Source organism: Streptopelia decaocto, assembly GCF_964273445.1.
Source record: "Streptopelia decaocto genome assembly, chromosome: Z".
NCBI classification, from domain to species: Eukaryota; Metazoa; Chordata; class Aves; order Columbiformes; family Columbidae; genus Streptopelia; species Streptopelia decaocto.
This window is the reverse complement of record NC_138657.1, coordinates 60726211-60753927: the sequence shown is the minus strand read 5'-3', so window position 1 is coordinate 60753927 and position 27717 is coordinate 60726211. Positions and strand designations below refer to the sequence as shown.

The 27717-nt window shown below is 42.7% G+C and overlaps 2 protein-coding genes across 11 annotated transcripts in view; one reads left to right on the top strand and one right to left on the bottom strand.

Annotated features, from left to right (window-relative positions):
• The window catches only part of EGFLAM (EGF like, fibronectin type III and laminin G domains), an 84095-nt gene extending 64750 nt beyond the window's left edge, over window positions 1-19345 (top strand). Inside the window, exons 18-24 of one of the 2 annotated variants that reach the window (XM_082075817.1) lie at window positions 455-635; window positions 3296-3319; window positions 5631-5709; window positions 6581-6724; window positions 9366-9449; window positions 10515-10618; window positions 11164-19345. In XM_082075817.1, coding sequence (XP_081931943.1) covers window positions 455-635; window positions 3296-3319; window positions 5631-5709; window positions 6581-6724; window positions 9366-9449; window positions 10515-10618; window positions 11164-11318 — 771 coding nt within the window. In that variant the 3' untranslated portion in view covers window positions 11319-19345. The remainder of the gene's footprint in view (window positions 1-454; window positions 636-3295; window positions 3320-5630; window positions 5710-6580; window positions 6725-9365; window positions 9450-10514; window positions 10619-11163) is intronic. The other variant, XM_082075818.1, reaches the window with a different exon arrangement.
• The window catches only part of LIFR (LIF receptor subunit alpha), a 56148-nt gene continuing 47163 nt past the window's right edge, over window positions 18733-27717 (bottom strand). For all 9 annotated transcript variants that reach the window (XM_082075808.1, XM_082075809.1, XM_082075812.1 and 6 more), the window contains 3 exons: window positions 27435-27528; window positions 26804-26882; window positions 18733-26126 (listed from right to left, as the gene is read on the bottom strand). In XM_082075808.1, coding sequence (XP_081931934.1) covers window positions 25488-26126; window positions 26804-26882; window positions 27435-27528 — 812 coding nt within the window. In that variant the 3' untranslated portion in view covers window positions 18733-25487. The remainder of the gene's footprint in view (window positions 26127-26803; window positions 26883-27434; window positions 27529-27717) is intronic.

The window sequence follows — 27717 nt, the reverse complement described above, 5'->3', positions numbered from 1 at the left end:
TGACTCTACCACTTCCCTGGGCAGCCTGTTCCAATGCCCGACAACCCTTTCTGGGAAGAATTATTTCCTAATATCCAATCTAAACCTCCCCTGGTGCAACTTGAGGCCATTTTCTCTAGTCCTATCTCTTGGTACCTAGGAGAAGAGACCAACACTCTCCATGCTACAACCTCCTTTCAGGTAATTGTAGACAGTGATAAGGTCTCCCCTGAGCCTCCTCTTCTCCAGGCTGAACAGCCCCATTTCCCTTGGCTGCTCCTCATCAGACTTGTGCTCCAGACCCTTCAGCAGCTTCATTACCCTTCTCTGCACTCTCTCTAGTACCTCAATGTCTTTCTTATGTTGAAGGGCCTAAAACTTTCGAGAAGTCTTCTGACTAGCACTGCAATACTGAAAATTTACTAGGTTTCAGCATGAATTTTTCCTTTTTTTTTTTTTTTCTTTTAACACCTAGATTATCTTGAATGACCGGACAATTGATGTGAAACGTGATTTTACTTTTGGAGTCAACCTAGCAAATGCTGCCCACCCCTGTGTGAGCTCACCATGTGCAAATGGAGGCACCTGTGTTCCCAAGAAGGACGGCTATGAATGTGACTGTCCCCTGGGCTTCGATGGGCAACATTGCCAAAAAGGTAACAATGACTGCATTTAAATTCAGAGATCCAGGGTTGATCACAAAAATAAGAGAGATTTAGCACCTACAACTGCTGTTGTACACATTCCTTGAAATAGAAACCAGAGCTCCCGTTGCATCTGTGCACATCCCACTTACCCAGGGAAGAATTCATTTTGTTAGTTAGGAACATCATAACTTATCCCAGCACAGACCTGTGATCTATAGATAGAAGCCTGGTATCTGGTAGCTTGTGGTGGCCAACACTCAACACTTCATACACCTCCCTAATTATGCAGTGTTATACAAAGGGGGAATTCCTGCCAACGTCCTCCAACCAGTGAGTATGTTACATCCTGAAGCATGAGCATTGATAACCCTTGTAATTTTATACTCCCTAGGACTGTTCTCACATATAGAGAAAGGTCTAGTCCTTTTTTAGGCACTGACTACTCTGATGGTAATTTCACCATATGCAAAAACTGTGCCTTGGTACATTAATGGAGACCACCAAGGAAGAAAACCTGCCAAAGTGCACATTATTCTTCTTTCCTCAGAGCTGCTGTGATAGTTCAAACTTTAGATTTAGGAAAGTGTTCAGATCGCGAGTTTAAAAGAAATGCACTTTAGGTTATTCCACTAGATGGAGATGTTTCCTTTCTGTCAGGCTTGTTCTTCAAGAATTCCTAAGGGAAGCGTTTGTAATGTAACAGGAACTCAGAAGAGCTGACTGACATTATTGTCTTCACCCCCTCCTTCATTTCTCACAAACTTAAAAGTAGTGGTTTTGGTTGATGAATAGATTTGCCTTTTCTTCCAAAATATAAAATATCTTAGAACAAAACCATTTTATTAAAATACAATGCAATAAAGCCCTTTGCTTACGTTTTTGCGGTCTAACTAATAGTTGGAGCAACGTCATTTATTTTGGCTTCTCTGTGGGGAGGAGGCAGAATTAAAATTTTGGCTTTCTAGGTACGTGCAGGCTGCTAAATCCTGACTTCAAGATGGTATCTACAGCAACACTGAGATCTCCAGGGGGACTTGTAAAATCATAGAATCACAGAATGGTTTGGGCTAGAAGAGACCTTAAAGATCATCTAGTTCCAGCCCCCCTGCCAGGGCAGGGGGACACCTTTCAGTAGACCAGGTTGCTCAAAGCTCCCTCCAACCTGACCTTGAGCACTTCATTTCCAGGGATGGGACATCCAAAGCTTCCCTGGGCAGCCTGTGTCAGTGCCTCCCTACCCTCATGGTGAAGAATTTCTTCTTTAACCTAAATATCCCCTCCTTCAATTTAAAGCCATTAACCCTTGTCCTATCACTACATGCCCTGGTAAAAAGTCCCTCTCGGGGTTTCCTGCAAGTCACCTTTTGGTATTGGAAGGCTGCTTTAAGTTCTTCAGTCAAAACAAGTTAATACTTTGCAGCTTGGGTGTGTGGCTTCTGGCCTATTCAATGAGCCTTGGCATGTTGGTTGGACCTCAGCTCCTCACTGCTGGTCTGCTCCTGACCTGTGCTAATCCCCAGAGGCAGTGGGCTGAGCTGCCCATCACTGGAGCTGCCCAGTGGGACTGGGAGAGCTGCTGCTCAGCTGGTGTGCTGCTGCTCTCCTCCCTGTCATAACCTGAATGAGTGCCCAGGCTTGCAGAGACAGTCTGAAGGGCCTTTGGCTTAGGCTGGATCCTGGGTGTTGCTTCCTATGTGAATCCAACGTTAATTCATTTTTAAGAGTGTCCAAAAGCACGAGTCTTCTGTCTTCTGTTCCTGCTGCCTGTGACTGCTGTTCCTCAATGCCCCTCTGCATTTGAGCAGCCTCAGCTAGCACTGAAAATCCAAGGTTTTGCTGATGGATGCACAGAGAGCATGAATGTCCCTCCTTTCCTCTCCCTGAACGTCAGTCCAAGACAGCTCAGATAAACCTGTAGTAGATTTCTTAAAATAGTCCTCAGGTAACTTCAGTAGGGTGTAGGCACAGTTAAGGCAGAATACATGTGTGCGTCTGCTCTTCTGTCAGAACAGGGTTTTGGTTTGCACATCCAGAGGGTCTGTGACAGGCTGAAGGTGCTGTCTCCATCTTGTTTGCTGGTGGGCTTCTGTAATGCCATACTCTGCAAAACCAAAGTCCTTGTGAGGGACTGCACCTCATTCTCCAAAGTTATGCAACTTAAATGGTGTTATTATGAGGTATATGAGATATTGATCTATAACATAACATGGCTCATTGGCTGAGGATTCAATAGAGTTTTTGCTGGCATTGCTGGGTTTTAAATCTTCTGTCCAAGCTGTGGGGAGGCTTAAAGGTATTTTTATACTTAGTTGTAAGATGGAGTGGAACAGAAGGCTGTTGCTTTGCCCTCATTAGAGCAGATCCCCACAGAAACCGCGGACAGTTCCTGGGATTTGAAAACTAGGACTAGTAAAGGGGTTTGGTGCTGGTCGTGCCTGTCTACACCTTCCTGTCTTTTGACTGGGCAAATACAAATACTTGGGAAAACCACTAATAAAAGAGTGCTACCTTCATAGGTGGTTATAATTGCCTATGCAACAGGGAAGCAGGCATCACACATTTGCAGAAAGGTGGGCATGAAACTGGACAGTCATTGGAAAGGAAGCTTCTGTGCTATAGAAGAATAAAACCAGTATGTTCTTCTTTTGTTTTGTGCTGACTCACTGCAGAGTGTGGAAGCTACTGCCTAAACAGTAAGTACTGCAAATGATAAGAAAACTGCTCTGTCATTGTGTGTCTGTGCCTGCTCCAGCAAACTGGATGCTGGATTTTTGTTCAGCCTGGCAAGCTTCGGTCAATAAGTGAAAATATTTTCTGGGATTATACAGTACTTCCTTAAACCTTGTTCTGTTGATATTTTAAACTGTATCCAGAGCACCTGTCAAGTGCAGAGCAGTGGCTGTAGAGGTGGTCCCCACATTCACATAGCGGGGACAGGAGCCAGCTGAGTGCTTTGTAGGGGTAGGGCAGGCTTTCCTCCAGTTCAGACCTCACTCTCCCTTGTCATGAGAGCTTAGGTGCCTCTCCACCGAACTGCGACGAGCAGAGAGTGAAGGTGTTTAGTCCTAGATCTCCTTACTGACCCTGTGCCCTGCCTGTTGGAAAGACCCTACATGCATCAAGGGTGCTGCTAAAATGTACTTGGTTTTCTCTGGTCAAATTCCATGCAGCAAGTGAAGGGCATAAGAAAAAACCAAGCAGAGATAAATGCCCATCAAGCACTGTAGAAGAAATCAAAGTGCTACAGCAAGGGCAAGGACACCTTCTCCTGCCAAAGGCAGGTGCAGCGGGGCTCTGGGGCTGGTGTGGGATGTCATGGGGAAGAATGGCTCCTTTCACACTCCGCCACCATCCACCGTGGTCAGAGACTGCCCAGTGGATAAAGCATCAGACCCGGTGAGGAATGTCCTTGCTAGTGTAACATGACTTTTGCAGTCTTCCAGTGATGCTGGCAGGCTGCAGGCCGGAGACCGCCTGTGGTGGTTTCTTTAGACACATTAGGCAGCTTTCCTGATTTCAGCACAGATGGAAACAGGCATTTGACACTATCTAAAATTCTCAGTCTTGGCAACTGAAGCTAAATTTCATATTGCTGGCTTTGGCTGGCAGACTACACCAATTGTTGCATATCTATGTTACAGTGAGCTCTTAAAGCCAAGCCATTCTCTGCATTGCACAAAGAAAGCAAGCATCCATGCACTGAAAAGCTTGACATTTATATAGATGGGATTAGCTGTGGGTTGAAGGGATTAGTTCTCAGGAAGAAAATTGGATGAAGGCAGCTATTTTAAGGAATTTATAAAACTAGCTTTTATTAATGCAGCAGTCAGTTATGAGTGTTCAGCAGCAAACTGTAGGATGTTCACTCAGAAAAAAATTTGCTCATGCCAGTGCTCATAACCTACCAAAGGCTGTGTATCAGGGATGTTCAGTGATTTACATCACACATGTGAGTTATTTTGCTGAAGTTTCCTCCATCAGCAGTACTCCAGCTCCAGGTCTGTTTGCAGTGCGTGCTGCCATCCCAGCAACTGTACACCACAGCTGTATCAGGGGCTGTGCCTAGAGAAATGGGAGAAGCTGTGTGGGGAACAATGGGCAGGCTCTGAGCAAAACACCCCCGAGGCAGCACTGCATGCAGCATGTGGAATACATGTGCCATGAGGCTTTGCAGCCTTTGACATACAGCCTTTAGCATAGTCTCATTTGCTTTTAATAGATCTAACATGATTAGGGGCACCCTGTATGGCCTCCCCAGAGTTAACCTTCCCCTGCACTACTCCCCAGGGGTAAGCCCTGTGTGGCAGCAGCTGCTCTGTGCAAAGTCACATACTCTGAAGGAAAAAATGGGGAGCTCACAGGCTGCCTGTGCCGCTTCCCAGCTTTGCTTTGCAGGGCTGAGAGGTCCCAGCACGTGCTCTCCACATGGTGCTCCATTAGGAGCTGTGGAGGAGTTTCTTAAATGAAGAACAAAGGGTGGTTAATGCATAAGATTTGGCAGGAGTGTGGCTTGAACCACACGGAGAATCAAGGGATGTGGAAACAGGAACAAAAATAAAATTTGCTACATTTTCCCAATACTTCATATTTTGCTGTGCTAACGTTTATGGTGGGGCAATATGTTAGGCCTGTGGCACGAAGGCCATAAGCAGAGGGACTGCTAGCTGCTTAAACTGCCTTAACTACTGCCCTGACACTTAGATACAAACTGGCTGTGAGTTCAGCTCAGTTTTGTGCCACCAGCTGGTACCTACCATTGCAGGAGTAAATCAATAAAATAGTTTTGTCTTTTATTCCTTCCATATACATGTAAGCTATCTGACAGACTTCTCTTTTCTTTGTTTTGTTTTGTTTTGGTTTGTTTTGGTTTTGTGTTTGTTGTTGTTTTTGTTGTTTGTGGTTTTTTGGGGTTTTGTTTGTGGGGTTTGTTTTATTTGTTTGTTTTTTGGGTTTTTGTTGTTTTGTTTTGTTTTGTTTTGTTTTGTTTGTTTATATGCTTTTCAGCCATCACAGAAGCAATTGAAATCCCACAGTTTATTGGTCGCAGCTACCTCACATATGATAATCCAGATATCCTGAAAAGGTAATTTTTCTCCTGTGAACATAAATGATTGTGCTGTTTGTTCGCCATTGTAATGCTAGGAGCCTCACATGGATGTTGTGTATTTAGGTGTTTTAAGATATACTTGACATATTTCTGAATTTTAGGAAAAAATCCATTTTTTTGTGTGCATGCTTATGGTTTAGTTTGTTACAATATCTGGGCATCTTGCAACCTTTAGAGAAATGGAACGAACAACATATGTCTGACACGGAGAAGGACTGGTGTGCGCTTTCTGAGAACAAAGAAAGATACACAGAGCCTGTATCTGTAGAGGAACTAAGGATTTTAGCACCTTCTGTCCCCTAAAATGTAGGTCCTCGAACTTATTTTTGGCTGTTCTGTACCCTAGAAGATGCCCAAATTCCTGTAAATTTGTGTTATTTCAACAAATATGCCTGTATTTTAGCCACTGGCATATGGGAGGCTTTGCAGATGTCCTCACCTGCAGCTTGGTACCTCTTCTCTACAAGGACTTTATGATTTTCCCTTATTATAGTTCTTCCACTGGCCTCTGAGGGTACCATCTACTGGACTTTCTCAAAATTTGCCTGCTGGACTGGATTTCACACTAGGTTTGAGGAGAAAAAGAATTTCCTCTTATTTGCATGAAGGAGCCCAGTAGCTATTGCATTTGGGATTCTGGACAGACAAGTTAAATTTCCTCACTCGAAAATGCTGGAAATGGGGATGTGAATCAGAGTCACTCATACATCAGCATGTAGGCAAGTTGTAAGACAGTAACCAGCAAGACCAGTGGAGAAGAAATACCGCACCATCTTTTAGGTGTGTTTGAAAGAAGACTTTTCCAGTTAAATATTTTACTATTATTTCCTTCTTCTGCATTAAACAGGGTGTCAGGATCAAGAACAAATGTGTTCATGAGGTTTAAAACCACTATGAAGGAAGGTCTTTTGATGTGGAGAGGTGACAGCCCCATGCGACCTAACAGTGATTTCATTTCTCTAGGCCTTCAAGAAGGAGCATTAATATTCAGGTAAACTATCATTCCCTTATTTATGTTGCATGCAGTACACTCAAGGCTTGAAGGAGCTGCCACAACACAACCACTTGTCCTTCAGAATAGTGTGAGACAATTATATCCTCCAGGTTTTGTTCAGTGCTGTGTGCTGTTTTTCTCTGGGAAAGGTTGTGAGTTGAAGAGGTAATATGCTGCAAGCTTTGCATCATTCCCACCACCTCCCTCTCAGTTCTTGAAACATGAGATAGGTAGCATGGTTTTCTAAAAGCCACCCTGTGAGGGTGCAAGTGCTGTCAGTGACTCCTCCATGCCTCTTGAAGCCCTTGCCATGTCAGTTAATTAGAGCAGATGCGTGGCTTGCAGAGAGAGCAGGGTTCAAGGAAGGAAATCTGCTGATGCCCGTGCTCCCCACAGGCTCAGTCTTCAACCAATATCCATCTTTATCCATCCCACCTTCTCAAAACCCTGTGACACCAACCCAGGTAGCACCAGGCATTGCTACTGCCAACACCCACAGAACCACTTGTTTGAGAAACAAATAATATTAGCATCAAAAAGCTGAAACTGGGGAGTGTTGCGAAATGGCTGAACTCATATTGTCTCCCTCCAGAATAATTTTTTTCCATGCAGATACTTGGGAGGACTCCTTGCAACTTTGTGCATGGTTCTTTTTGGAACTCCTTTTTGAAAGACCTTGTCTTTCCTCATGACAGCCTTTCCAGTTGTGTAATACAAATATTGAAACACCAAACTACAAATGCCATCATTATTATGGACTTTCGTGATATACTGTTGATTAAATAACAAAGATCTTGTTAATCATTTAAGCTAATTTGAAGCTATCTTTTACCCGTTTGTTGTTTGCTACCTACCATGGACACACAGACAAAGTTGCACATTTCTGTTTAAATTAATTTCTTTAAAGCTTTTTTAAATGTGGTTTTCTGTGGTTAACTTTGAAAAAACTCTTAGCTTCCTTACCGACTCTGCAGAAATGGTGCATTTTTTAAATGTCTCTGGGAGAGACTGTCTTTCCAGAATGCTGAGTAATGACTGGTCATTCTGTTCTGTCTCTTTTCTAGGCAAAGTGCATTTTTACTAGGGTTGTTGCTATCCCCGAAAGATGAAGATACACATAGGTTTTAGGTTGAAACTGCCAATTTTTATTCAGGCATCTGCACCTTCCACATGCATTTAGGAAGGCGCAAAATCTAAAATCCCAAATAAAAACTCTCATAGACACTTACTGCATACTGAAAGGAAGCACTGAAGAAGACTGAAAAAATAAATGCAGAAAAAAAGCATCATGTTCTTTCACAAAGATTGACCCTCATGCTACTTTTGTAACTTTTAGTCTGGTCAGGATAATATCCAGGACCGTGAATTGATCAGAAATATTTTCTTGCAACACAAAATTAGATAATCTGTGCTCTGGTCCAGTTTAAAGTTAAAACCGCACCATTTCTTTCTCATTTCCTTTGGCCTAGCAGAGTAAATTCTATGTACAGTGCAGCTGCTGCTGTTAAGTCTTTCTGTTGCTCCCTGCTTCTGTAGAAGGTTCTGTCACTATTGTAGGTGATCCCCATTCATTAGGGACATGAATCTCAATTTTGTAACCAAAGGTCTAACACTTGGACACAATCCTGAACACCCACATCCTTCTGGACCTTTCAATCGAGACTAGTATCTGCATCCTGAGCTGAAGGGGATGCTTGCTTGAGACTCACTGAAGCCTCTGGGTGAGGAGTGAAATTCAGAACAGCCATATTACTCTGTGCAGCTGACAACATGCTTTTCTCAAGCACCTAACCCTGGCCATGAATTAATTCCTGGTTCAGTCTTTTCTGAAGAGACAATGATGTTTGCTCTAAACTCTCAAGCTCAGTACAGACAGAAGGCCAGCAGCTCAGGCTGGTTCATCCTGATTATTTAGGCATCTGAGCACCTAAAAGCTGGCTGTGTTGTGGCATCTACTTCACCTTTGTGAAGGTTGAACCAGGTTTCTGGGACCTAGAAATTAAGATGCCCGAAGTGTAAACATAATAAGAACATTATATCTGCTGAGTAATTCTAGTAGCAGCAAACACAAAGAAATAATCAGCGCTGCAGCTGAAGCAGGGAACTTCATTATTATCTCTGCATTTATTTATTAGGCTTCATCCTTTCTAACATCACAGGTCTCAACCTTCCCTATAATTCAGATGATTTGTGGTTCTGTTATAGGTCACATGTTTATTTCCTCTTGCAATAGTTTATTTAGTAACCATTATTTGCAACCTCCCACTGCTCTCTCCCATTTGGCCAAAGGTCTGTAGGTCACTGACCTTCATAACCTCCTGTTTCTTGGAGGAACTGCCATGCAGAAAGGCCCTCCTTGCTCCCATGGGATCATGGTGATGGTAGCTACTCTGGCCTGGGCAGGAAGGAGTTTTGCCTGTTCCTCTGTGAGCCTGACTTTGCAAAATAAGTGCATCACTGCTGGACTTCCAAAGGATCCACTGGTTCCCCCAAAAATCTGAGCCGTAAGCTTTGCCTCTGGGGGCTGAGCAGGTGAATAGGGCACAGCGTAAGGATGCCTGAGCAATTTGGCAGGAAGACAGTCCTTGCAAGGGAGGCAATAACTTTTTTTTTTTTTTTTTTTTTTTTGTAATTGTAGCTACAATTTGGGCAGCGGCCTTGCTTCCATCATGGTGAATGGCTCTTTCAGTGATGGCCGGTGGCACAGAGTCAAGGCTGTTCGGTAAGTTGCCATGCTTCATCTGGGAGATGTTTTGGAGCCATCCTGCTGCTAAAGGTGCTGGCTGGTGCGTCTGGATGTTGGCTGGGTGTGAATCACCGTGGCTCCACACTCTCACATTGCTTAGGAGTTGAACTGTCAGCAACTTGGCTGTTTCAGGACGATAGACACAAAGATTATTGTATTAGAGTTGACAGTGCCAACTCTGAAACTCTGCACAGCTCAAGGCAGGCTGCCAAAGTCACACAGGGCTATTCTGGGCTGTGACAGACATTCTCTTAAACCCATACCATTTGGGTTAAGAGTATTTTTCTTTAATGTCTGCATTTTGAAATTCCCTAGTGAGCACTTTGTGGGCTGGCGCAAGCACTGGAATGCGGACCGTATATGCCTACTTTTTCTATTTGGAGGAGGTGCAGACATCTTGCAGTGTATATATAACTCATATTTATAACTCACTACCTCATGGGAGGCAAGTGTGCCCAGCAGGGAAAGCATGCGTCCCTCTTTTCATGGATGTCAGTTCCCTGGAAATCGCAGGCTAACATTAGCACAACTTGTCACCAAATTCAGTGAGGAGTCCATCAAGTGGCTCTTCTGTTAATGCAATTATTGACCATACATAAAATGAAAGTGGCATAAACACTCTAGTAAGAAACAAAACTGCTAATAAATATGTCCTGCTTTAGCTTGCCTATTTCTTCCCTTCTGTTGAAGCTTCTGCTGTTTACTTTTTATATTACATTTGATTTTTTAACATGTTAGAACCTGTACATCTTCTGCCCTAGCTCTGCAATTTACTTCTTTTCCATTTTTTTTTCCTCCTCTGCAAATATGTCCTCCAGCCTTTGTGGAACTCTGGCATCCTAGCCCTTGGAAATTAAACACCCTGTAGGGTCTGAATTGCCGTAGCACACTGCTGCTGCCCAGCATCAGTCCCAAGCCTTCGCCATGAACCCTCCTGAACACTCTATCTCCATGCTCTCCTGGTGAGGGGGAGATGCTGCTGCTTGTCCTCCTGCCCAGTTATATGTTGGACACATGAGAACAGTTTGTTTTTCCTTTCAGGGATGGACAGTCTGGCAAAGTAACTGTGGATGATTATGGTGCCAGGACTGGTAAATCCCCTGGGAAGATGAGGCAGCTAAACATTAACGGAGATCTCTATGTAGGTGAGTGCTCACCATTCCTGTTCAGGACCCATGTGCATTTTTGTTTGAGAGGTTGGCTGCAAGGCAGGGCACCCCAGCTCCATCCACCTCAAGGTGAAGGCTTCATGTGTCAGCCTCTGGTCCTCCACAGCCTGGTTTTTGTGTGGAGGCCTCTCTGGGTGGGATGGGGACAACTGCCATGAGAAGGGAGCAGCACTATGGGGCGCACTGTGGTAGGTACACACAGAAACAGGAAAAGTCATCTGCAAACCCTGCACCTTAACGGGAGTCTGGGCACAAGCTTATTCAGCTCTTACTGAAGCTATAATTTCTGCAATAAATAATTATCATCCTAGTCTATTATCTCCTGCTTATCCCCTCTGTACTTTCCAGTGTTTAAAAGCTGTATTAAAACAAAACAAAACAAAACACAGAGCAATCTGTAAATTAAAATTCACTTCTGAGGTGTGCTAGGAAGGCTAATGGCATTACCAGGCGTGCAGTCTGCCAGGCTGGAGCAGACACCCGTGTCCATGGAGAGCTTCTCATCGCTACCTTTCCCACAGGTGGCATGAAGGAAATTGCCCTGCACACAAACAGGCAGTACCTGCGGGGCCTGGTGGGCTGCATCTCCCACTTCACGCTGTCAACTGATTACCACATCTCGCTGGTGGAGGATGCTGCTGATGGGAAGAACATCAACACATGTGGGACCAAGTGACAGGAGAGGAATCGTGGTGCTGAAGATGCATCATGTGCTTGTGTGTGTGGCTAAGCACATGGCTGGCCTATGTTTGCCATCTGGGAAGGTGACAGAGCCAAAGGGATGCCCCTTCACCCCCCCAAAAAAAAGAACATTTTTCCTCTCGTTTCTCTGCTGACCAAACCAAACTGAGTATTTTATGTAGGAACCATCCCCTCTACCCATTAAGTGTTTAGTGGATACCAAAGTTCATGCATCAGTGCAAATGGCAAAGAAAGGTGTGATGTTTTGAGTAGCTCAATGACTGTGTTGTGGTCCTTAGGTTGTCTTTTGTAACATCAGAGAAAGCAGTCGTGAAACACCTGCATTCATCCCACCCTGCAGTAGTATAATCACTGTGCTTTTCAATAAGTATGCCACCGGGCAGTGTACCTATGCATTCAAATCTATGTCCCAGAAGAAGCAGTTCTCCTTACCATCTCTAAATTATGTAGCTAAATTATGTTTGATCCAGTGTAAATAACAGCTACAGTTACTGGTTTCAAAATATTGTTGTTTGTTGAGAAGGAAAGTTCTTAAAGTCTACTTTTTTATGACAAGCAACAGAACCAATGAAACAATTTTGTAGAAGTAATTTTATATTTGTATATTTTTATAGCAGCAGGAACAAACCTGCTAACATGGCGTAACTTTTAACAGTTAGGTGTACTATACAATTAGCTCTTTGCATACTTTCCTTAAAATAGCAAAGTGACCTGTGGTTTAAATTTGTTATACAAGAAGCTTAATGTCTGTATGATACAGTTTTGATGGGGATATTTGTGCGTTGTGACCAGTTTTAAATCTGACTCTTTTCGTTTTGTAAATTTTGACAGTTTAAAATTGTACATTATGAAGCTTTCCTGGCTTAAACAGATTAAAAGATTAGGAAAAAAAAAAGAGTAAATGCTTGCTACTGTGGTATTATAAATCACTACTTTTTTTTTTTTTTTTGAAAGATGAGAAAAGGGATGTGCAAGAGATCTTGGTAGGTCATAGTCCTCTTAAAATAAAATGTTTTCTGGGCACTGGACCAATACTTATGCAACCTTGATTGCCAAACTGTAATTTAAGCAGACGAGCAGAGTGCTGTCAAGACACTAAGGAAATGGTTCAGAATTTAATAGTTTGGAGGTTTTTCTTCCTTAACTCTTTGTTCAAAGTGGATCAATGAGCCATCATGGTGGGAGGGGAGAAAAGAGACCCACCACACAGTAGGGCGCCCCATAGCTTGCCCAGTGCAGGCAACAGAAGCATAAACCTCCTCAGCAGCATAGGCTTGTCTGAAGGCCTAAGAGATAAAAGGACCTGATGTGGCAAAAGCAATGGAGATCAGGAGGTTTCTGCTGCATTTTTACCGTGGCCAGGGTGCTCTCAGCTCCCTGGGAGCCAAAACATGTTGCTGAGACTTGTCCTGACTATAGCTGACCTTGAGCAGCTGCAGGCTTGGCTGGAAAAACTAATAGTACTAGATAACAGCACATGCAAAATAAATGCCAAGGAAAACCCAGCTCCTCTCACGCACGCTGAAAAGGACACCCTGATCACTCAGGTGAAAGATCTTGTGCTCCTCAAAAATATGGCAGCAGTGTTCAAAAACAGGTACTTGTTAGAAATAGGAGGAATTGGAAAAATACATGATGGTGTCAGCCTGTAATGTGCACCTGTGCTCTGCCTCCTGTTCAAATCACACTTAGAAAAACTGTAGTAGACATGGGCAACTTGCAGAGGACCTGGAGATGCTCACAGCTGTCCTCAGAGGAGAAAGTGAAGTTTTGTTTGGCTTGGGGAGCCCCACGGGGAGAGAGAAATCTGTGCATCGCTGGGAAAAAAAAACAAAACATAACAGGATAAAGTATGTATGATCTAGATATGGCTTTAAAATGAGAGTAAATGGGATTTGGTGCCACAGGGTGTAAAGGGGCAATGTGCAGAGTTTGAAAGAGGGGAAAAACTAAAACCTCTGGAGCTGAAGATATTGCTGGCTGCTCACTGCAGCAGCCCGGTGGTGGTGGTAGGACAGAACCTGTGCCTGGGCTGCATCTCAGTCACTGCTGCTGGAGAGGAAAGAATCACATTTTATGGGCTCAAGGGGGTTTCCCAAGCAATAGTGACCTCTTCTGACCTGGTGCATGGTAGGGACATCTGGCTGACTGTACGCCAAGTCCTGGGGACCTGCTGTGCTGCTAGTGATGGAGGATAACACTGGTCCAAAAACAGTGTCAGCTCTGTCACATGTGCCTCACGTTCCCCATCCTTTCATTTCTGTCACAGGGTTTGGACAATGGCTCCAAGACAAACATCTGGCAGGAGAGATCTCTATTTAAGACAATTTACTGCAGTGCAACAGGCGTTTTGGTACAAAGTGATACTTCTCCAGAACAAAAGCTGTTTTTTGAAACACAATGTAGGGGATAGCTGGTAGGAAACAATTCTGTTGCTGTGGAAAATGAAGAGCAACAAACGGCAGCTCCACAAATGCCTTTTTCCAATTATGCATATCACCATATGGGAATTCGGAGCTGGCAACATTACCCCACTGCGGCACAGACCAAGCATGAGTGGCACAGCTGCATGATGCCAGTCAGGCCAGGAAGAATAGCAAGGACACTGTGGAGCTTGAATCTTTTAAAGAAAAAAAAAAAAAGTCTTTTCTGCATCTTTTTAAAGATAGTCTCAGAAACTTCCAAAGAGGGAAGTATCCTGCATCCACATCTCCAGTCTCCCTGGTGAAGCTTGGGATTGTGTGAGAGGCAATGGTCTCCATTCAAGCAGCTGGGCACTATGTAGGTCAGAAACATGTGACCAGATGTTGAGGCTTGGCCACCCCTCCTACCCCCTGCTGCTGGGCCAGGGAAGGAGAGGTGAAAGGCGGACAGGGTGTGGCAGAGTACTTAGTCATTTTCCCAGGAACTGTCCTGGATGCGCTGCTCATTGTTTCCAAGGCTGTTTCTTAATACCAATATTTTTCTTGGGCCGTATCACATGCTCAGCATCACCATGATGCTGCTGCAGGATGAGCTCTTGCCCATTGACAGAGCCACATTTTTTTGCCACAGGTACCTGTGCAAACTGGCAATGAAAGCAGCAGCCCCAGGTGCTTGTGACTCTCTGCAATTTAATACTCTTCCTAAAAATGTGGTTAGAACCATAGAATCACAGAATCATTTCAGCTGGAAGAGACCCTCAAGATCATCAAGTCCAGCCGTTAATCTAACACTGCAACTAAACCATGTCCGTAAGAACCTCATCTATACATCTTTTAAACACCTCCAGGGATAGTGGCTCAACCAAATCCCTGGGCAGCCTGTTCCAGTGTTTCACAACCCTTTCTGTGCAGAAGGTTCTCCTAATATCCAATCTGAACCTACCCTGGCACAGCCTGATGTGCAACTTGAGGCCATTTCCTCTTGTCCTATCACTTGCTACTTGGGAGAAGAGCCCAACACCCTCCATGCTACAACCTCCTGCAAGTTGTTAGCTTTCTTCTTAATTTTCCATATTAATTCCAAAATGTATCCCCCTCTGCTTTCTAGGGCTAAGCAACACCGCTGGTGCCAACCTTGGCTGGGTCAAGTCAGGCTTTGTGCTGGGCACTGGCAGTTGGGCAGAGCTGTTCCCTGCCTGCCCCTCACCCGGCCCAGGGCACGGCCTGTCTTGCTGCTCTCTACCACTCCTCCATCTCTCTGGGGACCAGCTGCTTGGGAATCATCAGCTGAGTTTATTCAGGTCATCCTAAAGAAAAACAAGGAAGAAAAAAAAAAGAAAATATAATTTTTAAAAAAGGAAAAATAAAAGAAAAAGAAGAAAAAATAAAAATAAAAAGAAGTGTCAAGGAGAATTAAAGCCAGATGAGACTTAGCAATGGTCCTTACGATATGCAAATTCTTGTTGCACTAGTGTGTCCTGGGTCATCAAAGGTGATGGGCCAGAAGCTCTTTTCCACCCCAGTCCTCCTGGCCTGGGGGAGCAAAGAGGAGAAGAGCAGGAGGGCTGTCAGGGTTGGGAAGCTGCCCATTCCCCACTGGTGCATTAGCCTGCCACAGGTGCCTATTAAAAGTTACTATTTTGTCAGTCAGGTTTTGCTTTTGAGAAACTATTTTTGTTCTGTTGATGAGGTAAAATAAGCCAGGTTGGAAATGTATTGTCCCAACTCTGCAAGTGCAGCTCCCTCCACAGCGGCATCACTCCTCAAGGGGAAAACCTCCTCACTTTGAAGGATCAGGCAAAATGCAGCCATGGTTGACCCATGGAAAGCAGCAGCCACATCCCATCAGCTGGATGCATGTTTTTATCAGCATTTTATTTCTTGGTGTGTGTGCACACAGTGGGGTTTTCCACTCTCCAAAGCAACACCTTGTGGGGCATCGCCTGCTCTGATGAGCTCATCCTTCCCTCCCATCCCATTTGAGTCACCATGGGCACCCCTGGGCCCCTCACTGGGTGATGATGTGTTGCTGCCCTGCACTGTGGTATCTCACAACATGAGTAACAGCCAAGCCGGAGCACCTGCAGCCACTGGAGCTCTGCCAGGTCCTGGCTTTCTGCCCCCAGGGACATGACCCAACTCATCTGTGAGCGCCCTCTTCCCAAACCCCTGTGATGGCGACTGTCTGCCAGTGCTGCAACCGACTGCTCTTATTTCTCTTGAATATCTGTCCACTGTCAGAGCAGTTTTCTTTGTTTATTGTGCCCAGGACAAAGGCGACATTATTCCTCTCCCACCACTATTTCTTTTTTAAGCTTCCCTCAGCCTTCCTTTCTATGAACACAGTGGTGCTGCTTCTCTCAACAACCATCCCCACATGTTGTATTTTCCAGCACTGTACTTTAATATGACATATGGGGACAGCATTCCAACCTTTTTTTTGTTTTGTTTTGTAGACTCTTAAATAGTTTCTAGTGGCAAAAGCAGCATTGTGCGTAGTCACTTTTGTAGACACAGTGGAATTTTCCTGTTTTCCTGTCTCTTGAAGGCACTTGAAAGGCAATATTTAATATTTGCTTTATAATTTCTCTTGCTTCCATTTTTTTTCCTCACTAAAACTTTTAATGTTGGTGTCAGCAAAGCAGAATTTGCAGCAGAAATCACTGATTTATCATCCTGTTTAGGCAGTTCTCATTTGAACTTTTCACTGGTCTTACCAAAACACAGTGTTTTTTCTAAGCACTAAGAAATGCTTCATACACATGGACTCTGTAATGTTCATTTATGTGTTGAGAGTAACTTTTTGCAGTTTGAAACATGGAGAAATGTTGGATGCTGATGCTACAGCCAGAGTCATGTTAAGGGCAGTCAGTGTTGACAGCACAGGGAGAGCCAAGCAGAAGGTAAGGATGCATGCTGGAACAGAGCCAGGAAACATGGACATTTTGAGTCCCTCTCCCCAGCCTTTTCCTGATGGTGAAAAATGGGGCAGTCCCTGTGCTCCATCATTACTTAACCGTCAAAGTCAATTGCTGTGATTTCGTAGCACAAATTATAATATTTTCTTTGAATGGCCACAATGCTACATGAAACTCAGACCCTGTGATTTTAATTACTTTGTAGAAGTGCTGTATTTGTAGTTCCCAGGTACCTCATAAATGCACCCGAAATTATAAGCTCCATCTCACAACTGTCTGGGGATATTTCATCTATATTGGCTGTATTTTGTAAATATGACATGGTAGGGTATCATCAGTAAGTGATTTCTGTGCTGGCTTAGTGACCAGAATCCCCTGGATTTGCCCTGGGGGTGAGTTGGCACAGTTGTGGGTCTGCAGACCCACACACCCCACAGGCACACCCTGCCCATGGGCACAGTAGGTGGTGGGACCACTGACAGCAGCCCACTGGTGATGTTTGCGGTGGGGACAAACCCTCCTCACCTCTCCCAGGGCTGGAGCTCTCTGGTGCTCTCACATGTTCAATCTGTGGTGGCAGAGCACAGCCCGGGCTATCTGGTCTGCACTTACTGCGGACAGGATATGCCCCGTCTCTGCAAACTCGCTACTTTCATGTTCTTCTGATGCTGCTGTCACATGAGTACCTCTGTGCCAATGGACAGGGAGCTCTAGCTGTCCCTGAGCTGTGTTAAACACCAAACCCAACAGGGTAAGTCCAGTCTTGACAAGGTTCAAATGAGCTATGTCTGAACAACCTGCAATACCTTCAGAAGATATGGCAAAACCATCATCCTTTTACTTAATTTAGTCCTTAGGTGCAGATGATGGAGTGAGACCCATCCTGAACTCAACCCTGGTGTTCTTACACTGGCCAGAGAAGTTGCAGGGCATAAGAGCGCAGCTGTGGGGTTTCACCTGTGGAACAATTAAAGCCTTTCCTCATTTCCACCACTCTACCACACATCCTACCTAGTTGCTGTCATTGCAGTAGGCTGCACAAAACAGCTATAGCAAGTACAAGGAATCGACTCTCTGACTTTTCAGACTGCCTCCGAAGAGGTGTAAAAAGCACAGTGCCACCATGGAAGGCTTCATGAGATGTGATGTGGCACCTGTCTGTCTGCACACAGGTAAGCCTGTGTGCCACTCCCTAGTTCAGAAGCTGTGGTTAGATGAGCCACAAAATTCCTTGGCTACCACTGGGACAAATGTGTGCTGTGACACAAATGGCCTCAAACATAGGGCCCATGTTACAGTCACTATAGAAGCTAATCATCTCCATTCCACTAAAACACATTGAGAAGGTGTCTTAGATCATCCAAACCAACCCCACAGTGTGCAGCCTTGGCCTCTTCTTCCTAGAATCATATAATTGTTTGAGTTGGAAGGGACACTCAAAGATCATCTAGTCCAAACCCATTGCAATGAGCAGGGACCTCGATCAGGTTGCTCAGAGTCCTGTTCAGTCTGGCCTTGGATGTCTCCAGGGATGAAGCACCTACCACCTCTCTGGTCAAACTGTTCCAGTGTTTCACCACCATCATTGTAAAAACTTTGCTTCCACTACATCCTTGGTGCTGAAATAGGGATGTCCATGACACAGACCTGTCCACCATGGAGAGTCTCTGGCTGTCCAGCTCTGCAAACCCTTAGCCCAAGCCTGCAGGTACATCGCATCTTAAAAGCCCAGCTGTGTTAGAGCCATAAGGCAAGGAGGGCACAGGTAAGACAGCTGGCCTTCCTCCTATCATCACATCACATGGCAGGAACGGGAGGGCTGCAGTGACCTATGTAAGTACACACAACAACATGCTGTGCTCAGGAGAGGCTGCTCAGAGAACACTCTTGTTACTACCCACCATCTCAATCAAGAAGGTAAGGTGCACTTGCCAGATCCTGTGGTTATTTTCTCTGGCACAAAATTAAAATAATTCTGCACTGGAGCATGAGCAGAATTTAACTTTTACTTAAAAATAAACATGCAAGCAAGGAATACAAAAACATGTAAGAGTGTAAGAAAATATATTTATTAAATTCCATGGCAATACTATCGTAAAATTGTTAAATACATGCGTATTTTTAGACATCCAAGCAATACAACAGGACTTTCAACAGCCAAGCAAACTAGGTTTAAAATGTATGCAAATTTGTTATTTTAGTGTTAGGTTAGTCTTAAATGTCATCTACCACACTGGAATATTATATCCCCAACATGATCCCACGCTTCCTTTTTCAAGCATGCATTTGTTTAATTGATTAGCTCATAAATTTTTATGTTGATAGACTTTGCTGAATCAGTACATTACTGGTATACTACAACTTAATTAAAGTGCCTTGTGATGATTTTGCTTAAACTGTGATAGAAATATTTTTTCAGTGGCAGATTTGGATTTGGAAGCAGATTTGGAAGCTGGAAAACTTCAGTATCATTCAGCAACAGAAATATGTTAAATGATTGATTAAATTTAGAGTGTTAGGAAGACTATTTTGTCAGCTTGATTTATTGATTTATTCTCAGCATTAATTTCTATAGATAACTATTTCAAATTGGCAAACAATACTTTCACTAGTGTTAAACAAAAATCCATAAAAATCTTTGTGAAAACAGAACATAAAAACATCTCTAAACAAATTATTTACGCTGTAAAAAGTATGGTATAAAAAGAGCTAAAAAAACATTGAACTTGTTCACAGTATATATTTTAAAAGTTACAGCATTATAGTACAACACACTTTTTTTTCAGTGACCTGTAGGACTCCACCAGCTCTGCTATTTTGTGGGCCACAACAGGATCAAAGCTCAAATTACTGTTACCTTCGGGTAGGATTTCAGACACAAGTCAGTTCAGTTATTTTTTTGCTATCCCCATCTTTAAAAATGTTTCAGAAACAATATGAAGCACAAAATGTTGTTCATCCCAAGCCACTCTGGAATCACATTAAGGAAACATTGACAAAACGATGTTACAGGATTTTTTTTTGCATTAGTACTAAAATGTGCAAGACCTTACCAGTTTATATTTTATTTTGCCCTGCTTAAGCTATTTCATTTTTGACTTTTTCTCAGCCCAAATAATGAAAATGATAACATCTCATGTTTTCTTTTGTCCATGGGTAAGTTTTAGTTATTACATTTTGCACAACATGAGAACAAATGAGTTGCAAAGGTACTGAACCTTCTTGTATAAGTTGTGCATGGAGCTTCCTTTCATGTAACAACAGTTGAAATGCAGATTTGGGATCGTCCAAAAAGCCACCTAGTTCTGCTGGATATCACACTGGGTGTCACAACTAGGGATGCCATCTGCTCTGGTGCCCCATGAAGTCACTTGGGCAGCACTGTCACAAGGAGACGGTAAGACTGGAGAAGGATTAGCCCCATCCTGTCCTGCAGCACCCTGCCATTAGACCCGCTCACCTGCACTGGGATGCTGAGCCTCTGCCTTCTGAAGTACAATAGCTCTCTGCAGACTTTTTTGTTGTAAAACCAGAAGGAATTAATAGACATTTTTGTGGGGAAAAAGTATTGTTATGCACCCTGGGACAACTTAAGAAGTTACAGAAACCCCTGCCAATATCATCTAAAGTTTGTTTGCATAACACGCAAAAAGGAAACAAACACTGGCTATCTTAGAAACACTGGGGAAAATCCAAAGTTATATAAACGCGGGAGGAGAGGAAAGAAAATTGTTACAGAAGAAACTGTTTTCCAGCTTCTAAGGAAATATTTAAAAATTTAAGACAGGCATAAGCATGAGGAAATCAGAATTTAGAAACTCTGGCATTTCTGAATCCATGTCTGCCATTTATGGTCTGGGACTGTTTCCAGGTTTGCTAAGGAAAAGGCAAAGAAAAAGCCAACCACAGATCTTGTGAACTGTTGACAGCATCTCTGAGCATCAGCCACACAAGGCACCACTTCATGCACAGCGGCACAAACTCTATGTGCTGTGTTGGGAGAAGCACAGATGGCAGCTGTTTCCTCTCGATGAAAACTGCATCTCAAAAGGGATATATTCAAGTACAAGGCTCTGAAAAAAATCGTTTTGGGAATGGCAGGCCAACTTCCTCTGCAATATGCACCTAGGTACATAACGTGTAAGCACATATGTGCATAACAGGTTAGGACTTCTCCTAGTGTTAAAAAGATTAATGCCATTTGCACTGAAGTCTTCTTCAAAGTCTGTGGTGGAACAGGATGCTATTTACATGGAAAGCTCTTGATAGATTTATAGTACATGGAGGCTTGTTAGCAATCCAATTCTTTAAGTGTTACATTTTTCCTATGTATTTTCCCATCTACTTGCAGGTATACAAATATTCTATTTACAAAGCAATATTTGTCTAAAAATAGAGCACACAATTTCTCATTTCCTTTTCAGAGTGATGTCTAAACACCTTCCCCCTCCAATGCATACAATTACCTTCTTTTTCACTACTATTCATGTTCATGTCCTGAAGGACAAGATCACAGGAAACACCACAGCCCTAAGCTTTACCCACTGAACATATTAAAAAAAACCTCAAAAACATGCCTCTTCAGAGCAGCCTAGAACTCGAGGTCAGCAGAAGCTGCCATGTTCCCAGCAGAAGAAAGCTCTGGTCCCCCACATAAACCAAAGACAAAGAAACACGGCGCATCTGCCAATTGTGCCGTGACAGACAACTTGGCTACTGGTTCCCTTTGGAAATGGTTTACCCATGGTAACAGCAACTACAGATAACAAAGACAGCTACCACAGCAGGTGTCAGTCCTTGGGTCCTAAGTCTGTCTACGCAGGCACTGCATAGCAGGGCAGGTAATTCACTGCCTGCTTGTAGTATTAGCTTACTATTTTGTTGATATATGTAACTAGTAGTTCTGTGAGGTATATCACATGCAGATCTACCATCCCAAAATTTAACACACAAAACCAAGGTCCCAGATCCCCCTGCATGTCAGAACAACAAAAAATAATGAATGTGTCAAACAGGAGAGTGCACGATGTTCCATCAAACATGACTATATTCCATGCGTACAGTGAACAGTACAAAAACCCATCACAAATCCCCAGTTGTCACATATGACAGGCATGGCTCAAAATTAAAAAGTAGCAGCACCGATAATTTGCTTCAGAAAGAAATTGATTAGTGTTAACACCCTACATCTCTAAGCACTAATCCAACTGGAGGATAGAAGTACTGAGTTAGGAGTAACAGTGTTTTGGACACAATCCCTTCTGGTCATACTCCTTTGAGAAGTTAGTTTTATTTTTTTAATTTATTTTATTTTAAAAAAATATTTTTAAATCAATTTAAATTTTTTTAGAAACAATTTGACTGAAGAGGCTCACCAGGAAGCTCAAAGGCACTAGCAGAACGAGTCTGATCCTCTCTGAAACCCAAAGTTTTGCTCTTGCAATTGTTATCAATGCATTTAGAGGCTAAACAGCATCGTGCTTCAAAGGTGAATTTGGTATGAAGGTATTGCTAAAGACGTTTCACTTTTTTAGCATAGCACTTGGGCTCAGAAATCAAGTCCATTCCCTGACAGTCCTTGTCAGTCATCCTTACTACTCCATGCACCTAGGGGTTTTTTCGCTTGATCACTGAATTAGCACACAACCTCTCACTACCCATCTGGTATTTGGATTCACTGCTGAAGATCTGAGATAGGCATTTGAAAGGAGTCCTCACTGGCAGCATCGAATAGGCTCAAACGAAACCACAGAGGTGAAACAGCTGAGCTTTCAAGTGCTGGAATGAAAACTACTTAGTCATTCATAAGCATTAAGCAACACTAAGCGGTGCTACATATGAAGCACAAGTCTGTGCCTCTACTCCATTTGCTTCACTCTTCTGCTGTGTATGGTAAACCACTGCTATTAACAGGACTCTTCTGCCTTACATCCTGGAAGTCAGAACACCCGTCAAAATATGTATTCAAAGTTTTTTTTTTTAAAAAAAAAGTGATGGAAAATTAGATGAGAATGCTTTAATAACACTGAGGCATTCCCTATATTTGTAGACCTTTCCCCTACCTAATCACTAAGAAATGAAGCAATTTAAAATGCTGTTGCCTTTACTGAATAGGAAGAGCAGCACAAAGGAAAACCTGAGTATGTGATGGTTGTGTTTGATTCATCATGGAACCACTGTGAAGGGTGTTAGGCTGCTGCCTGTGAGTTCTACATGTTCTCTGCAGCTGCCCTGGATTCCAGTCTGCCAAATTGAAAATTGTTAATACTCTCAAACTTCAGTTTGGTTTTGTTTCTTGCAATACACAGCCATCTGAAAGCACAGTTATTCTTCATGATCAACTGTTCCACTACAGAGGTTTTTTTTTTGTTTGGATCACCATACAATATTGATTGCATCTCTACATTGAGAATCTGCTCCATTAAAAACACTAACCACTATCCATACACTCTGTCCTTGACATCTTCTGCTTTCAGTTAAAAGCATATGACAGCACAATCTAAAATCCATCTTAGGAGATAAACACATTAAGCCAAATCTGCACTAGTGAAAAGAAATCTGCTCTAAAAGTTATTGTAAGAAAGGGTTGTTACTATCAGGATATAGCCACCTCCCAGCTATTGAGCACAAAGGGCAGAAATGCTTCCTTTTATCTATACATAGTGTTCTCAATAATAGGCAGTAATAGCTTAGGCATGAAACTTTCTCTTGCGGTGATGTCTGGTGACAGATGGACACCAGCTCTTTGCACTGCCTGTCTTTTCACTCACAGCTCTGCTAATTCCAAGATTCAACCTCAAAAGCAGAACTCTATCTGCATTTTTCTCATCTTTCAGACACACCTTGCAGTCTGTCAGGTCTGCAGACAGGTATGGTTTTACTTTCTTCACATTTCACTCTTCCAGGAGTCACACACTGTTAGTTGTTACTGATGATGATTTGAATGCTACTTAGTGGTTTGCCTTTTTGTCAGTTTTGAAATTCCTCTGTATTTTCATTCTACATAGATGGTAGAGACATACCACCATCTGAAACTGCATCATCCATTGCTGCAATTAGGTTTAACCTTATGGTTGGCTTTATTTTGATGGCCAGATCATATGTTTTGGAGACCAAACGTCTGCCAAACTAGCCATCTTCCTAGCCTGCTCTCACATCTTTACAACCAGCAGCTTAGCCAATTCAGCCTCCTTATCCATTTTGGGATCTTGTTTAAAAAAACATTCCCCCATCTTATTTATTCAACAAACCACAAAGTAGCTAGGGAAATTGAAATCTGAAAAAAAAATTTGGTTAGGACTTTATGGAGACTCTTTTTGATCAAGCTGTTTACCATTTAACCTCTCACCACTGTGTTTTATGTTAAGGAACAGGTAAGGTAGAAAGCACTTTCTCCTGTATGCTAGTGAAATTCATGTGTGCCACAGTCTGAAGTTTACACAGTGAAATGTTACAATTACAGCTGCCTGGAGACGCATATGTGAATACAAGCATTTTCAAAGATGATTGTTCTGAATACTTCTTTAAGCACACAGACGTACATCATTTAAGCTTTTTCGCATCACATCTGGTAAAGGAGAGGTAGAATTAGTGGCACTAAAACCTCCTTGGATTTCTCCTGCCACTAGAGAAGTCCCACCCTGAACTCCCCACTAGGATTTGTAGAGAAGGTCCTGTTGGATAGACACTGAGAACAGTCAGGCAGCAAGTGGCAAAGCTTATACAATAAAGACTATCCAAAGAGCAATTTGTTCTCAAAGAGCTAGTACTACTGCTTCTAATTTTACATGCCAAACTGCTTGGACAGCTAATGTTAGTAGACAGAGATTTCCCCATGGCTTACATTACTGCATAGTGCAAAGACTGCTGAAAACTGGGGGCGAATGGAGTGCTGTACCACTTTGAAGAAGATCTGGAGCTGAAGCTATGAAATACAAAATGCATTAGTGCAATACATTAGGAAAGATTAAGTCCTTAACCAAAGAATAGAAAAAATATAGGGCATTCTAAGGTTGGTTTGTTGTTTTTTTGTTTTGTTTTGTTTTGTTTTTTTAAAGAAAAGTTTTAAACTTCATGCAGTTCTTGTTGAGGTTTAAATCAGTGTTACACTTTTTTTCCCCAAGTTTGTACCCCTGAGTCAAACATTGAATAAACATTGTACAGTAGGTACAGAAACTAGTATCTAGTTTAAAAGCAACAGATTTGAATGGCTGTTGCTTCAGAAATGTTAAACTGTGACAATACCCTTCTGTATGGGAGAAGAAAAAAAATAGTACTCTCATCTGTTGTTATATTATACCTAAGTAAAATATCTCAACAGTTTTCAAACACATCCTTTCCATGTGTTAGGCTAAGGTTTGTGATAATGACAGCTTCAGTAAGGAAATCTGTTGGAGCGGTAGTATCATTTGAGTATGCATGGTTGAGAACAACTACTACAAAGCGAGGCAATCTTTCCCAGTTATAAGTTGCATAAGACCATATTAATCTTGGAGCACTATGTGAAGGTAGGCAGCATTCTTTAACTATGATTATCAGGAGCTCTAAACTCAATACCCCTTATAACCAGTATATTTTACTTGAGTAATAACTAAATTGCTATAACTTTGGCCTCTCAGCATCTATTAAAATGGAACATTAACACTTTCACTAACTTAAACATAACATTCAGCTCACTAGAACCTGTGCTGACGGTCTCCAAGAATAATTCATGCCTTTTGCGCTTTCTTTCCTCCTTTCTTTACAACATAGGGAATAAGAGCTTATTTTGAAGGCAGGTTCAGGTGCAATGAGGAATCACTGTTAATCATTTGGTTTGTTCTGAAAAAAGTGTGTGAAAGACCACCCTATGTTACTGGGTTTGGGAGAGTCTTCATCATCTTTTGGAGGAAGCAGAAACTGTCGGGAATTAATGGAGCATGGGCTCCCAAAAGATGCATTTTCATTGTTGCTTTCAACTGATCCAGGAGAGTCTGGAGTGTCCATGTTCCAGGCATTTGTGTTTGCTTGAGGTCTGTAGCCTGCAGTTTTGTCCAATTCTTCCTCTGCAGACGAGCGACTCTCTATTTTCAGAACACTGATAGGCAGCTGCATTTGTGGTTTATAGCCTGCTGTAGTTACTAAGTCTATTTCTGGCTCCTCCTCTGGTTTAATTTGAGGCTGATACATTGACTGGATGTCAATGTAAACCACCTGAGATGACACCACAGGTTCATCCATAGGGTGATTTGAGATTTCCTCTTCAATGATAGGGGGGCAGTAGGACACAACCACATGGTTCTCCGTTTCTGAGTCACAGCCATCTTCAGGCGCAGTAGTGTCCGCTGCTGGGGACATAATTTCTGTGTCTTCAATCTTGGGAGCTGCAGACCGTGTTTCCACCACTTCAACACTATTGGGGGTGCAGGGGTTCATTTCCAGTGTTTTAAGTGTCTTGTTCCCCTGAAGCGAAAAAACGGAGAAGGAGGAGAGACTAAGCCAAAACACCTGGAAATTCTGAAAGCAATAACGTGCTCAAGTTAAACCAGTGTGTTGGCTTGTGGCTTGCACTCATCCCACTGACATTAGTATAATATAAAAGAAGTGGTTTAGTTTTCATTTTGTGGCTTATTGCATATTTCTGTTAATGTTAAAAGTTTTTAGCCAACTTAAAGAGACTCTAGATCTTGCAGTCAATGTTTGAGAACTCTTTCCCCAAATTCTGGCTCTGTATAGCCCATTCCAGGAAGTTACTTAAATGTTACACCCAGTTCCAGCTACTCTGTCTACCAGGAGGATGGGGAAATGTCATGTACACTTCTCCACACTTTCTACTTCTCCTAACACTATGACAAAGACAAGTAGGTTATTCCCGCATCGTTATTGTGTATTGACATTTCCCATTAGTGCAGGAGGAGAGAAATAGAGCAGTCCTTTCCTAATTCAAAAATTGCAAGCAACTACACAAAGAACAAGAAAGCTCTAGATAGGACCTGCAAAAAGTTACTCAGTCACTTGTGCTGTTCCCCCTGCCATAGTTTTTCCTACAACTGGAGCAGAATGCTCAAAGATTGCAAAACAATTCTTTACTCGCAATACCTTTTAATAGTTTAAAATGCTAGATATAAAATGAGTGTTACCTCACAGATATTCTTCTGAAACTGCAGTGCCTTACTGTTCTCAGGATTCGGGATCTCTGGATAAAATGTTTCTTTAATCCTTTGAAGAGGAAAGAACAAACTTTAAAAGTTACCAAACCCCAAAACAGATTGGCAATACACAAAAGGAGTTAAGACATTTCCCTTTAAACCAGAACACTGAAGACATCTGGCACAAAGATTAAGTGTGTTCCACTTTCACTGAGTATTTAATGAAAAAAACAGCACACTTTTATTTTTATTTTTTAAACTGGAGAACTTGATATGCCATGTTTATGAGAAGTTGACGATGGGATGTCTACCTGAATGTTTGTGGATGGCTAACAGTTTATAGTATGTCTCTAGCTTATTTTCACTTGGGAGTTATTTGTAAGCAGTGTGCACTGGGAGACAAGCTCCTAACAAAACCTTTTTGCATTCCACACTTGGACCTCTCCTCAACTCAATTTCTCCCTCACCTTCTCCGTTGTGTTTTTTGCCACCCACCTTTGAACAAAGCCCACTGACATCTTTGGTTACTTGGAGAAAACAAAGACTAACTAAGATCATGGAAAACTCTAGCATGGAAGCAAACACATCCAGAAAAAGATCATGACTGAATGAAGGCACTTACCATTCCCTCTTTCGGTAGCAGAAGATGCTGGCCACCACTCCAAGCAGCACAACCACTGCCACAGGAATGAGAATTGCAATGATTAACCCTACAGCTGGTGGACAAAAAAACCAAGAAAAGACAGTAAATACATATCCAAAGTTACTAGCAAGTTTTATACCTTCTCTAACATTCCCACAGAATAGAGACTGTTTCATCAAACTCATCTAACAGTGGTTTGCAAACAGTGACGACGAAGCATATATATACCATACGTTTCCCCCTTGCTGGAAGGGCAACAGTC